The 13,197-nt window shown below is 36.1% G+C and overlaps 1 protein-coding gene across 1 annotated transcript; it reads left to right on the top strand.

Annotated features, from left to right (window-relative positions):
• The first annotated feature begins 605 nt into the window (after positions 1–605).
• On the top strand, positions 606–11,284 carry LOC121294498 (hepatocyte nuclear factor 6-like). The gene is made up of 2 exons (XM_041218258.1): positions 606–1,938; positions 9,298–11,284. Exons 1-2 carry the CDS (start codon positions 858–860, stop codon positions 9,591–9,593), a joined length of 1,377 nt encoding a protein of 458 aa, XP_041074192.1. The 5' UTR covers positions 606–857; the 3' UTR covers positions 9,594–11,284.
• The last annotated feature ends 1,913 nt before the right edge of the window (positions 11,285–13,197 follow it).

The raw sequence follows: 13,197 nt of genomic DNA, 5'->3' as shown, positions 1-13,197 counted from the left end.
AAAAGCAGCAATCCTGCTCTGCATTCACTGTACAGCTTGTAAATGCACCTCCATGTACATGGTCAGTGTTTCCACGAATGTGCGTTGTTGATTAGTTCAAATATTGGCACACTTACATTTTCTTGAAATAGGGTTTTTAAATTGCAAAATGTACTGTATATTGTCATATAATGGAAAATAGTGAACTGCAACAAGCATTATTGAGCAGAGCAGCTATGAGGTAATTGTGTTTTATACAATGAAAAAAAAATACATGAGGTAGCCTATCATGCTTCTGTATGCACAAGAACCTAAGATTCTCTATACTCTCTTTTACCAAATAACCATTTTTTTTTTTTTTTTTTTTTTTTTAATTAAAAATCCATTCGATCCTTTTCCTTATGGATTTGTTGCATACACAAATGCAGTTTGCAATAGTTGCTGTGTGTTCCGATTAAGGTTAAAACATGCAGAAGCTGTAGTTTAGAGAGGTAGCTGTCCTCCTTCGTAATGGTCATGATGTCACGCTGGAGGAGCGGCTTCTGTGTTTGTGTGGGTTGTGGGAGGGGGCGCAATGTACCCAATGCGCATGCTCATACTGTTGGAGCCGCAGCTGCAGAGCTGTGGCCAAAGAAATCGAAACAGTACGAGACATGGCTAGAGATGGCGAGGGACACGATCAGACTGCGATCACGGATGCTGCTGCTGTTTTAAACAAACGGGGGCCTTAAATTCATACCAAAAAACACCATATTAGCAATCATTAAAAAATAAGCATTTCAGAGGAAACCAATTACGCTTTTCTAAGTGAAGACTTCTTTGGACCTTTCTCAAACAGATAAGATAGATGTTTTGTCCACACGCTTGCACGAATAATAATGAATGCTCAGCTGACGATGGAGAATATTGGCGATCTGCACGGGGTGAGCCATGAGCAGGTGCCAACTACGGCTGATCTGATGAGCAGCAGTAGCCCTCATCACAGAAGCTCGGTGGCCCATCGCAGCAACCACTTGTCAGTCCACGCTCGCTCCATGGGCATGGCATCCATCCTGGACGGCGGCGACTACCATCACCATCGGCCCCCCGAGCACGCTTTAACGGGGCACCTGCATCCCACCATGACCATGGCTTGCGAGGCACCTCCCGGTATGAGCATGAGCAGCACCTACACCACTTTAACCCCTCTGCAGTCGCTACCTCCCATCTCGACGGTCTCGGACAAGTTTCCCCATCATCATCACCATCATCATCATCATCATCATCACCCTCACCAGCGGATTCCAGGCAACGTGAGCGGCAGCTTTACTCTGATGAGGGACGACAGGGCTCTGGCTTCTATGAACAATCTTTACACTCCATACCACAAGGATGTCACTGGCATGGGGCAAAGCCTGTCTCCCTTGTCAGGGTCTGGGCTGGGAGGCATCCACAACTCCCAGCAGGGTCTGCCACCTTATGCCCACCCTGGCGCCACCATGCCCACTGAGAAGATGCTGACACCAAACGGATTTGAAGCCCACCACCCTGCCATTCTAGCAAGGCATGGGGATCAGCACATAACCGCTTCTTCAGCGGGTATGGTGCAAATCAACGGAATTCATCACCACCACCACTTAAATGCCCAAAGTCATGGCCAGGTGTTGGGTTCCACCAGGGAACATAATCCATCCTCTCTGCCTGGATCGCAGATCAACAATGGGGGCAATTCAGGGCAAATGGAAGAAGTCAATACCAAAGAAGTAGCCCAGAGAATCACCACCGAGCTTAAAAGGTACAGCATCCCCCAGGCCATCTTTGCGCAGAGGGTACTGTGCCGATCGCAAGGGACCCTCTCTGACCTGCTAAGGAACCCCAAACCTTGGAGCAAGCTCAAGTCTGGCCGGGAGACTTTTCGGAGAATGTGGAAGTGGCTTCAAGAACCAGAATTCCAAAGAATGTCCGCTCTCAGGCTTGCAGGTGAGGGAATAATAATTGACATTTACTTACGTGCGACAATATTGTTTTGTACCCGCTGTTTCCTTGTATTGAACAGGACAGTAACGTAAGCAATGTCATGGTAAGGTATGAGCTCCATTTCTTAGCTACATGTTATTAAAGTTTTGTGAAGTAACGCGGATTTCCTTTTAGAAATTCTACAGTGCAATCTTGTATGCGTTACAGCGTTTTCTCAGGTTTTGTAGCTCGTCTTCTCAAAAACCTGAGGTTATGTTTTTAATTTGAAATATCGACCCATGGGTTCTTTGTAACGTGATGCTGCAGCTATAAATCGTTAGGACTGTTCTTGCTTTATACAACTTGAGTGGTTTTAAATATGTGAGCTGCATGGCATAGTAAATATTTAGCAATAAACCGGTCGGCACTTTGCGGTAATAAACAGAATAAATAAATAAATACTAATAAAAATCACCCAAGATACTTTGTTTAATGTTGATGTGCATTTGTTCGTCATGTACAATCTAGATTCGTCTATTACTGGTTCTACAATATTGGTGGGAATAGCTAAGGAGTGTCTTCTGATGGATAGTATACATACCAGACTTGTGTGTTTTTATTGTCGAAAATATGTTTATATATCATCAAAGCAAATTAGAAATGAAATGAAGTATTTAAAATGTCTTTAAAGGTATATTATCATATCTTGAAATGTGGTAAAATACTTTTATTATTATTATTTATTATTATTATTATTATTATTATTATTATTATTATTATTATTTTAGGAAAACTGAGTTTGTAATTGATTGTTTGAATGTAGTTGGATAGATGACAAAGGACATAGTTTTATTGCATTGTTGCTTTTCTGATCTTTTCAAATCACAGGCGTGCGCCGTATTCACGTGTTAGCTTTTTGTGTTGTTTTGTTTTGTTTTGTTTTTGTTTTTTACATTTTGTTGTTTTGCTTGTGTTGATAGCATGTTTGGATCCAGTGACGTGGTCCTGAGTGAAGTTTTGTTAATTAACTGATAGGTCTCCATTAATTTGTCCCTGGAGAATGAGAGACAGTCAATCTGAGCGCGAGTCAGGAGCACTGATCCGTTTCACAGAGAGAAAGAGAGCCATTTCTCCTTCATGTGTACAAAGGAAAGTTAATCTTTATCCAATACTCACGTCTTGGTGGAAATAAATTCTATTATAATGCAATTCATGCAAACATTTTTTTTAATTGTATGTTTTTATTTTGATATAACATTATATTTAGACAATGCAAAATGTGTGGTTCTGGTCTATTCTGAATCTTAATTGTGTTTTGAAATTATATTGCAGATTTGTACTTTTATTTGAGCATATATTCATATTATGTTTTCCAAACAGGAAGTTTCTTTTTTTCCGGCTTCAGTAATTTAGCTTTTGCAATGTTTTTTGTTTTACCTTCTGAGAAACTAATCATGGAGCTTAGTTGCTCCTTAAATTCTAACCATGGCGGCTGACATGAAATGTGAAATGTAGAACGGCGACCTCATAGAAGGCAAAACAGTCCTCTAAACGGTAACAGTACACAAGCTCGTTTCCTTCGGTCCTGAGTGTATTTTTACGACAATTTGGTGGACCCCAGTCTCCATTTATTTGCATGGATCAATACTGGAAACAGCCACTTGAATTAGAATATGTTGTTGGAGACCCTTGTTGCTGTTATCAGAAGGTAAACGCTGGCAATTCGGAGTAGGTGACCCTGTGTTAAATAAAGAATAGGGTCATCCGGGTTTTCAGAAAGCGAGATACCCTCACAGTGGCTTCTATTGTTCGGTTTAAACCTCAGGCAGTTATAGAATGAATTCCAATTTGTGGCTTGTTAAATACTTAATTAATCTTAACATGTGTTGTATCATAAAACATTACAATTGTAGCTGTCACTAATATATATATATATAGTATATATATATCTATATATATAATATGATAATATTGCACATGTACATACATATAAGGATGTAATAATGTTCCTAATTTGTTCTTCTAGGATACGCGTCACCAATCACGCATTAAAACAGATAAGATCCTATAGGTATGCACTATACATATAATTCTAAAATAATTAAATTCTGTATGACATTACTTTTACCTTTTTCCAGCAGGTTGTGTAAAGTTACACAAGTAAATACTATGATTCATTAAATGCAGTGAAATCCTAATTTATCAAATAGGATAGTCTGTATTTCGAGACCTGGAAATGTTTTACCATAAACAACGCAAAGATACAAAGCTGGACGATTAAAATAATGACAAAAAGTACAAGTAACATGTAAGGTACCATTTCCTACAGTAAGAAGCCTACAGGAGGAAGACATATAGAAAATATTATTGATCTGTTACACCGAGTTCAGAAAGTATGTGATCAGCCTGCTAAGAGGTAAAATATTAAATTAGTATTGATTATTTAAATCCGCATTTTCGATTGTACCACCATATATTTTGCTGGCACGGAATAGGCGCAGTCGCTTCGCTTTCTGCATTGTTCCACATGGAAGCTGTTTTACTTGCATTTTTCTTTCTTCCCTTAAAAAAAGATCGAAAACCAATCCCCACTACCGGTAGTCCAACAGTGTTGTCCATCTCTTTTTGCTGATTGTTTGCCCCTTCCAGTAACCCCTGGAGGGCATTCTACCTCCAAGATTATATCGAAGCTCCTGCAAACAGAGAAAAAAATGGGTAGTTACATGAAATAAATATTGAGGTCTCTCCAAGTGTAAACAACGCTGCTAATTGCAAGGTTGACCCTTTTCAGCCTCCATCTTGTCCTTTTATTTTCTCATATCGCTCTAGAACTTTTCCTGCAACAGCTCTAACATACTGTCTGCATTGACTCGGTTTTGAGAAGCAACATTTAGATTTTCTACTTAGAAAGCGTGTTACTGTACTGTATTAGAACACCATTCAATATGGTTGTTATAAAGACGTTTACAGTAGGTAATCGAACGGGAATATGAAGTTCAATAAACTTGCTACATTAAACGTAACTGCTTTGACTTCGATGGATTTTTTTTATTTTTTTACTAAAATAATATTATTATTATTATTTTTAATCTCTCTTTTCTCCCGTCACCAATATAAAGGTTTGCTTTAAGGTTAGGGTGCTCTAATTCATTAGCATAATCATTAATATTGATTTCAATGATTTAAAAATAATGAAAGTATAGAGAAGAAGGGGTGAATTATAGACAATATCCCACTGTCTATATAAAAGGTAAAACACAAATGTAATTCTATTAAATAAGTACACGCCTTACGTTCATATGTGTGTATAGATTCAAGGACACTTTAGACGTAATATATAGGCCTACTAAATATATTAAACAGGCTTTTTCTAATCGTATTACAAAATATAAAGCATCCTTAATATGCTTATTTATTATAAATCTTTTTTAATATGAATTATTTTCAAAGTTAGTTATTTCCTTAAAAACCAAACTAAGCTTTCTATGCAAAAGATATTTATTTAAATAAACATTTGTATTATATATATATCTTTTATATATATATAATATTCGATATATATTATATTATATATATATATATATATATATAGAGATCTTATTTATAAAGTATTTCAAACCTGGACAGTCATCTATGCCCTAGAGTTATCTCAATAGTTAATTAGTGTTAATTGCATTAATGAAAATGCATATTAAAAAGTAAGACTAGACCAAATAAGTATTATAATTTTTTAACTGAAATTTTATTATTAGTTCTTCAATGGTGTGTGCTATATTTATGTTAAACAACAACCTGCCAAAATATGTTGTTTTATTTTCATAATTTCAACATTTATAAACTTAAAATAATTCCAGGTTATGGTTTTAGAACTATAGGCCTACCAGATGTTTACACTGTGAATTCACTGTGTGTTTCAATTCTAAGCGATACAGACAATATAACTGTGTTGATATGTAATGTTATTGTAGATAGAGCTACTGTATACCTCGTGTTTTTGTTTTGGTTTGATTGGTAAATAATCATTCAAAACAGATTATTAGACACGACTTGTTTACATTCATATATATGCTTTATCTATGCAAGTTTGTCTTTTTATTTACCTTAAGAGCATTTTTTCATTAGGCTTAGCAAGAAACACGACATTACATTTGAACATTAGCTAATTTGATATCGTGTTGTTTTAATGTTTATTATTATTATTTACCTGTAGCTGCACGTGAACATAATACACCCGATTCATTTCTGTCAACCACATCCGTTGTAGCAATTCTTGACAAATTGTAGTTGTCTTTTTAAATTATATTTGTTTTAATACATACACTCATATAGAAGAGCAGGCTTTTTTCTGTTGTAAGGAAAAACATTACCTGCTAATATTTAACTGATAACGGTATATATTAGAGATAAAGCGTTTGGCATACAAATCGCCTGCAAAACTGTGAAACAACAATCGTTTTAGCAACACAATTTTACTTAAGTGCGAAGCTTTCTTAATATTTAGTAGCAATCAAACAGGAAAATGTTATGAAAAGTATGGGCGTCCGCGGTAGTGGGAGGCGGAGGGGAGGGGGGATCGGACCCCGTTATTTTACTGGCTCTGGGAAAATACTCCACCTGCGAGACTCCTGATTTTTCTGTCACTGTGTCCTTGCTGGCTGCTTGATTGATAACCAGCTAATATACAGCCCAATTTGCTTATTTTGTTAATATTTATCTAAACCGGGGATAGCTGTACATAATGTCTGAACCTGTAGAGTCCAAGATAACCGCAACGAGGAAGACATTCAAAATAGTTTTACATTTATTGACAATTCCATGTACACCGTATACACGCACATTGAAATCCCCTTTATCAAGGGGGTAAAAAAAAAAAATCCTTCGTGAACATTATAAGTAGAGAGAGGTCAAACATACTTTAACAAGGTGGAACGTTTTATATCCGGAAAACACACAGAAATTAATTTACAGTAACTTATTTAGAATAACCAGGCATTTGGTGGTGTAAACACAAGGACTCTGGTAACGAACATGAGACGGATGAAATTTAAAGCGCTGTCTATATATATGCATGCCAAGGTTCAGGTTACAGTATTCACACACACAAAAAAAAAAAAAAAAAACACCTCCGGTCACTCTTTCACAGCACAACTACGCCATCTACCGGTCATGTGTTGCTCATGCAACTATACGTACAATGACCGAGGTCCTTATAAAGCAAGGTCTGTTGGCAAGTACTGGTTTAATCGCTCACCTGCTTAAAAAAAAAAGAACACACGTTCTAATTTACCTGTGATATTTAATCTCTCAAATTATCATTTTGGTCTTGGAAAAAAAAATAAAAAATCATACAGACTAGATTAATTGTTTAGTTGTAAAATTAATCCCTTGCACACAACCAAAAACACTTCAACATTATGCCAGAATTATGTACGATCAGAATTACAGGCCCAGATTTCCCCACTCCTGACTGTTGCCTATTTCAGCACCATGGACAGTTCTCTGCAACAGCATAACCCCCGGTTTATTGCAGTGGCTGGTTGACAAATCTCACCTATTGTTAATCTTATCCCGTGTTTTGCTTGCTGCATGGTAATGCGCCCCCCTCCATTGTTATGGATTTGTCAGGTATAGAAGCACTTTTTTCCTGACGTATGCAAACCAACCACATACCTATACTCCCACAATTACACACGGCAATCAATTGAGAGGCGAGACGCGATTACATCGCCAATCCCTGTATCCATTTAATGTGATACATACACGGCATGCTTTGTTCTTGGTGTAGCTGGAACCCATAATGTCCGGAAATAAAACGTGGATAAATTAAACTCCCAGCATATATTTGGAGCATTTAAACTGATAAAGTCTCACGAATTTTTATAACTAACGTCTTGTTAAAATTCCTGAATCTTTTGTAGGTCCCAACTCAACATATGATTGGCGATATATACTCCACCCTAAGTCTGTGATGTATCCCTGTATTTTATGAATTTATTTAAGTACTGGATCTACATCGGTCTTTATTTAGTATGACTTTAGTTTTGAATATATGTGTAACTGCACTAAAGGCTCGAACCCCATTGTAAATGCTTGAGGTAAGAGACAGTCGCTATGGAGGGATGCTTAACTGATAGGTATTTTAATTTAAACTGCGAATGTCCAAAGACTTAACATTGCAGCAGTGTATCTGAAGGGCAGATAAAAATCGTCGGATTTAATTTATTATTCGTTATTAAATGCATAGTGCCCCCCTTTTACGGCAATGAAGATCCAATTAATTTGATATATTGACAATAATTGATGCCAAGCAATGAATTATCTTCCAAGACAATTTAGTTAACTTTGTTTGCTGTACAATTTTATGGGGAAAAACATACAAGCAATACAGTTACAATCAATATTTACATTTTAAGTGTCTCCTTTTTAAGATGCACTAAACCAGGTACAATGTTTTATTAATTGACTGTCAGATATTCTTGCTGGTTATTTAAATGCATAATACCCTTTTTATTACCTATCCATTTTAAAGCCACATTTGCACAAACCTATAAAAACCTTAAAATAACACGCCAGTTGTGTTTTATTTCCTTATGGTGCAAACTGCAGTATGACATGAAGACCTTGAGAAATTAGCTGGATTTCTAAGTTTTGGAATACAATCAATAATATGTATAACACTTATAAATAAAATATACAGAAGGAAAGATCTTGTGTTCATATGTGTCTTCACATTGTATTAAAACTGTAATATGCTTAATTGGGTAGTAATACCTGTGGACAAAGAGGGTGAATAATTTTCATCTGTTTATCGGAAAAGGCTAAAACCCAACTTTTTAAATGGGTCATTACAGCAGGTTTGAATAAGGAGAAATAGTTAGGTAAACATTGTTATCTAAGCTCAGTCATACATAACCATGAGCATTAGCTAAATTAAAACAAGCTCGTGAATATACAGTATCTTACCAATAAGTGCTTACCTGTTTTAGAAACTCGTTTGTAAAACTAGTGTTTAGCAGGCACCTATAGTAACTTTAACAGCTTCCAGCTTTTAAGATGTCACACTATGAATAGCATTTCTAAGTATGACAGTTATTATGATGTATGCACCATTTAAATAACATGGTACAGTAGTGTAAAACCTACAAGAAACTAAGTCATGCAGACTGAAATTCATGAGAGGTTTGATATAAAAAAGGTCTACAAATGTTTTATGTTCATTAAACCATCTGCATATTTTCATCAGTGTTCTCAGATCCTCTTTTAGTGAAGCTTGAACTCAATGTGTTGCAATATTTATTTATGAATCATTTCTTGCTGTGATGTTATTTGTACCTGATCTAACAGAATATTGACAATTTACACATTCTTATGTTTTCTTTCCAGCATGCAAAAGAAAAGAACAAGAACATGAGAAGGGGGACAGAGGAAGCGCATCCAAAAAGCCTAGGTTGGTCTTCACAGATGTCCAACGTCGAACTCTACATGCAATATTCAAAGAAAACAAGCGCCCATCCAAAGAATTGCAAATAACCATTTCCCAGCAGCTGGGTCTGGAGCTGACCACTGTCAGCAACTTCTTTATGAATGCACGCAGGAGGAGCCTGGATAAGTGGCTGGACGATGGCAGCTCCAACTCAGCCAACTCCTCTTCCTCATCAAGCACTTGTACCAAAGCATGAAGGAATAACCGCGGACTGAACCTCGGTGGAAAAGCTTTAAAAACAAAGGCCAGGACCTCAAGATAGCAGGTTTATCCTTTAAAACTGTTTAAAAAAAAACAAAAAACCATTATGATATTTATAATATCCAAAGAAAACCAAAGACTTCTTTCACCTGCATTAAGACGTGGTTCTGCAACACACTTTACTAGGACATCTTGCAAAAAAAAAAAAAACACTGTTCCGTACACCTTCATCCATGATCATAGTACAAAGCATTTGGATGGACATTATCCCAACATGTGAGCCATTTTATTTCATTTGAAATAATATGAAGGTGTATGATGTAAAAAAAAACAAAAACAAAAAAAACACTGTGTAAGTACCAGTGGTTGGAGACATTGTCAGGACTGGTCTGCAGAGTGGGCTGTACAATGGCATAACTGGAATGTTGTGGAGTCGTATGTGTACCTTTGAATATTCATTCGATTCCAGTCTGTCGGTACTAGAAGCTGGGAACTCAAAGATCTGACTATAGTGTTCAAATTTGGTGGAGCCATTTTGAATGTTGTCGAATAGTGCTTTCTCTCTGTTTGTTAAAGAGTATCCAGGTGGGAAAAAAAATTTTAAAAAAAAAATCACAAAACACAGAAAACATAACTTAAAATATTATAACATACCAAAGAAAAAATATGATATTTTTCAAAGCAGATAACCCAAAGAGTATTTTTTACAAAGAACCAATAGTTCTTGGTTAGGTGTGCAGTCTTTATCACAGAGGGGATCAGTATGACTGTTAAATGCAATGCATTACATTTTCCTACATATACTTTTGACCAACAGTTTCATATTAAGGCATTCAGTATTGTAACCAGGTAACAGCTACTTCCAAATATACAAAAACAAGTCTCCCTGCATTATTTATTAGAAAAGGTTTCACATATTTGTATATAGGTACCAATAATGAAAATGTTATTATTGTACTATTTATAGTTCACTGTATACAGAACGCTTCTTTCAGACAGACAAAATACCATGCTGTTTATGAATTAGCATTTTAAAATTACACTTTACTGCACAATTTCGATCATTTTTCATCTTATATCAATATACTTTCCATACACTTATTATTATTGACACGTATATAACAGCAGTACATTCAGGACACATGGAAAGGGTGTATTATTTACTTGTGGTGTCTGTCATCAGGTGAGAATGGGAAATTAAGGCACTATCTAATAAGCATGTATTTTCTTTTTATTGTTATATTACAGACACTATGAAATACCAGCTGCTAATGACCAAAGAGATAACCTGACTTACTAGCATTCAATGTTCTTCTGGATCACTGCAAAATATTTATCAAGACATGGATGTAAAATACGTTATTCGTGCCTTTACAATACTACTGGAGTGCAAGTGTAAAATCACCTTAAACCAAAGTTCTAATAGTTCCCCATACCTCCATCAGATAGTCAATGAGCAATTGAAATCTGGCCATTAACATAAAAACAAAATGTTATGGAAGCCATTCAACCCTATTCAAACTGACCAGCTGAAATTACAATAAAAAATTAGTTTCCACCTACAGAATGAAAAATACCTATTTCTGTTAGGGAAAGGCAAACTTTTCTATAAAATAAATGCACCAGTGGCTTAAAAATATATAATACTAGCTAAAGTACCTGGCATTGCCAGGGGAAAAATTTCAATATTTCATGCATGACAAATTGGGGAATGGTAGCCTTATGGTTTCCTACAAGTTACCGATCTTGGGTGTCGCACAATGCGCTCGGACCCCTTTCCCTTTAACTTTTTTTTTTTTTTTTTGGGGGGGGGGGGGGGGGGGGGGGGGGGGGGGGGGCTATTTCAATTTTTTTTTTTTTTTTTTTTTTTATTCTTTTTATTCATTTTTTGGTTTTGTGGGTTTCTTTAATTTGAGATGCATGGCTACTGTAGTGATCTAGCAATGGGGTTACTAAATAAAGTACCCTGGGGGTCAAAATTTTGGATCCAAACATAGCCCTCGACCTTCCCCTGGACGAAAGAGGAGGCCATGTAAAGTTTGGTTGCACTGGCTCCTGCGGGCTCTGAATGCATAAAGGAACAGACAAACTTTCTTCTGTATATATAAAAATTTTAGGATTATGCATATTCAAACATTGATGTAATAATGACATTACAGCATATGACCAAAAAGCAAGATTCAGTACATTGCTTGATTTGTAAGATAATGTACATAGTTTAACTTTAAAGTCTCACTAACATGTTAGTTTCTAATTAATTACAATTGCAGGTTGATACCAATCAAGGCTTTACTATGAACTCAAGTTTGTAAACCTGAGCTTGTGGCCTCTATGATTTGTCAAATTAAGGTAAGGTTTGAGTGTGTTCATAATAAAACCCAGAAGGGCTCAAACTGCTATGCTATAGGCTAAATCTACCAAATATGAATCTGTACTGTGTAAGGCCCTACCTACACAATGGCAATATATTGATGAACTGATTGCAAAAGGATTCAACTGTACTATTTAGTAAAATATAAACATGCATGTAAATCATAGTAATATTAAATGTAAAGTAGCATTGCCCAAGTTAATAATAAAAGCTCCAGTACTACTTTATGTTTGATATGCTATGACATGGACAACCAAGCACACTTTTAGCAGCAACACTCAGCACATGCTGCCTCTTCTCCACGTTTCAGGAAAAGAGGTTTGTTATGCTTATAAAAAACCCCAATGATCCAAAAAGACACCTTTAAATGCAATTACCATACGACGAATCAAAGCCTTTTGAAAGTACTATGGAGTCCCGTACACCAAGTAAAACGTGTATTTTTTTAACCAAAGACAAAGTGACCTCAGTGTTAGGACACTGAACTTCTTCAACTTATTAATAATTGTGTTTCAAGCACCCTTTTAATAAACTAAAGGTATTGTTGTTTTTTATTTTCTTGTAAATTGCTCAATTAATGTATTTTATACTACTTACACTTAAACTACCACTCTGGAAAACAAATGGAAACTGTTTTTAACAAATGGGAAGAAAGCACTATTTATGCCTACCTTACCTTGACCAGGTGTATTCAAATGGATGGTAGTTCACATTTTTACCACTTTTCTGGCCTTGTTGTTTCTTGTGGTGTGGCTAGCTTTACAAATATATTTGGTAACCATTTACTAGTATTATGATGAAGCAGCAAAGTTAAGAAACAGCTGCTTCCACATGTAAAAAATGTGTAAAGATCTACTAATTATAGTGTGAACCAAAGACGCTACCTCACTCGATTTCCATTCGTGATTTTAATCACATTGATGATACCAAAGAATACCAAAGATTTTTTTCTTGCACGGCCTTCATGAATGAGGTGGTGGAAACTTGGTGTCCTTCCTCCTTCCCTTCCCCCTTGACCCTCACTCAGTGTAAACTCTCTTCATTGAAAATAAAGCTATAGGCAAACATGTTGCAAACTTTGTAAACTCACAGGACGAGTGCCTTGCTTGAACCAAAGTGTTAAACCGCTGTTGACCTCTATGATCTTACCTTATACTCTTTGAATACCTCAGCCTCTAGAAAGGCCACTATTGAAGAAAAAAAAAGGAATAATTCTTTCACCGTGGTG

Source organism: Polyodon spathula, chromosome 19 (genome assembly GCF_017654505.1).
Source record: "Polyodon spathula isolate WHYD16114869_AA chromosome 19, ASM1765450v1, whole genome shotgun sequence".
Classification (NCBI taxonomy): Eukaryota; Metazoa; Chordata; class Actinopteri; order Acipenseriformes; family Polyodontidae; genus Polyodon; species Polyodon spathula.
Note: the sequence above shows the minus strand (reverse complement) of the source record. Positions and strands in the feature narration are given on the sequence as shown.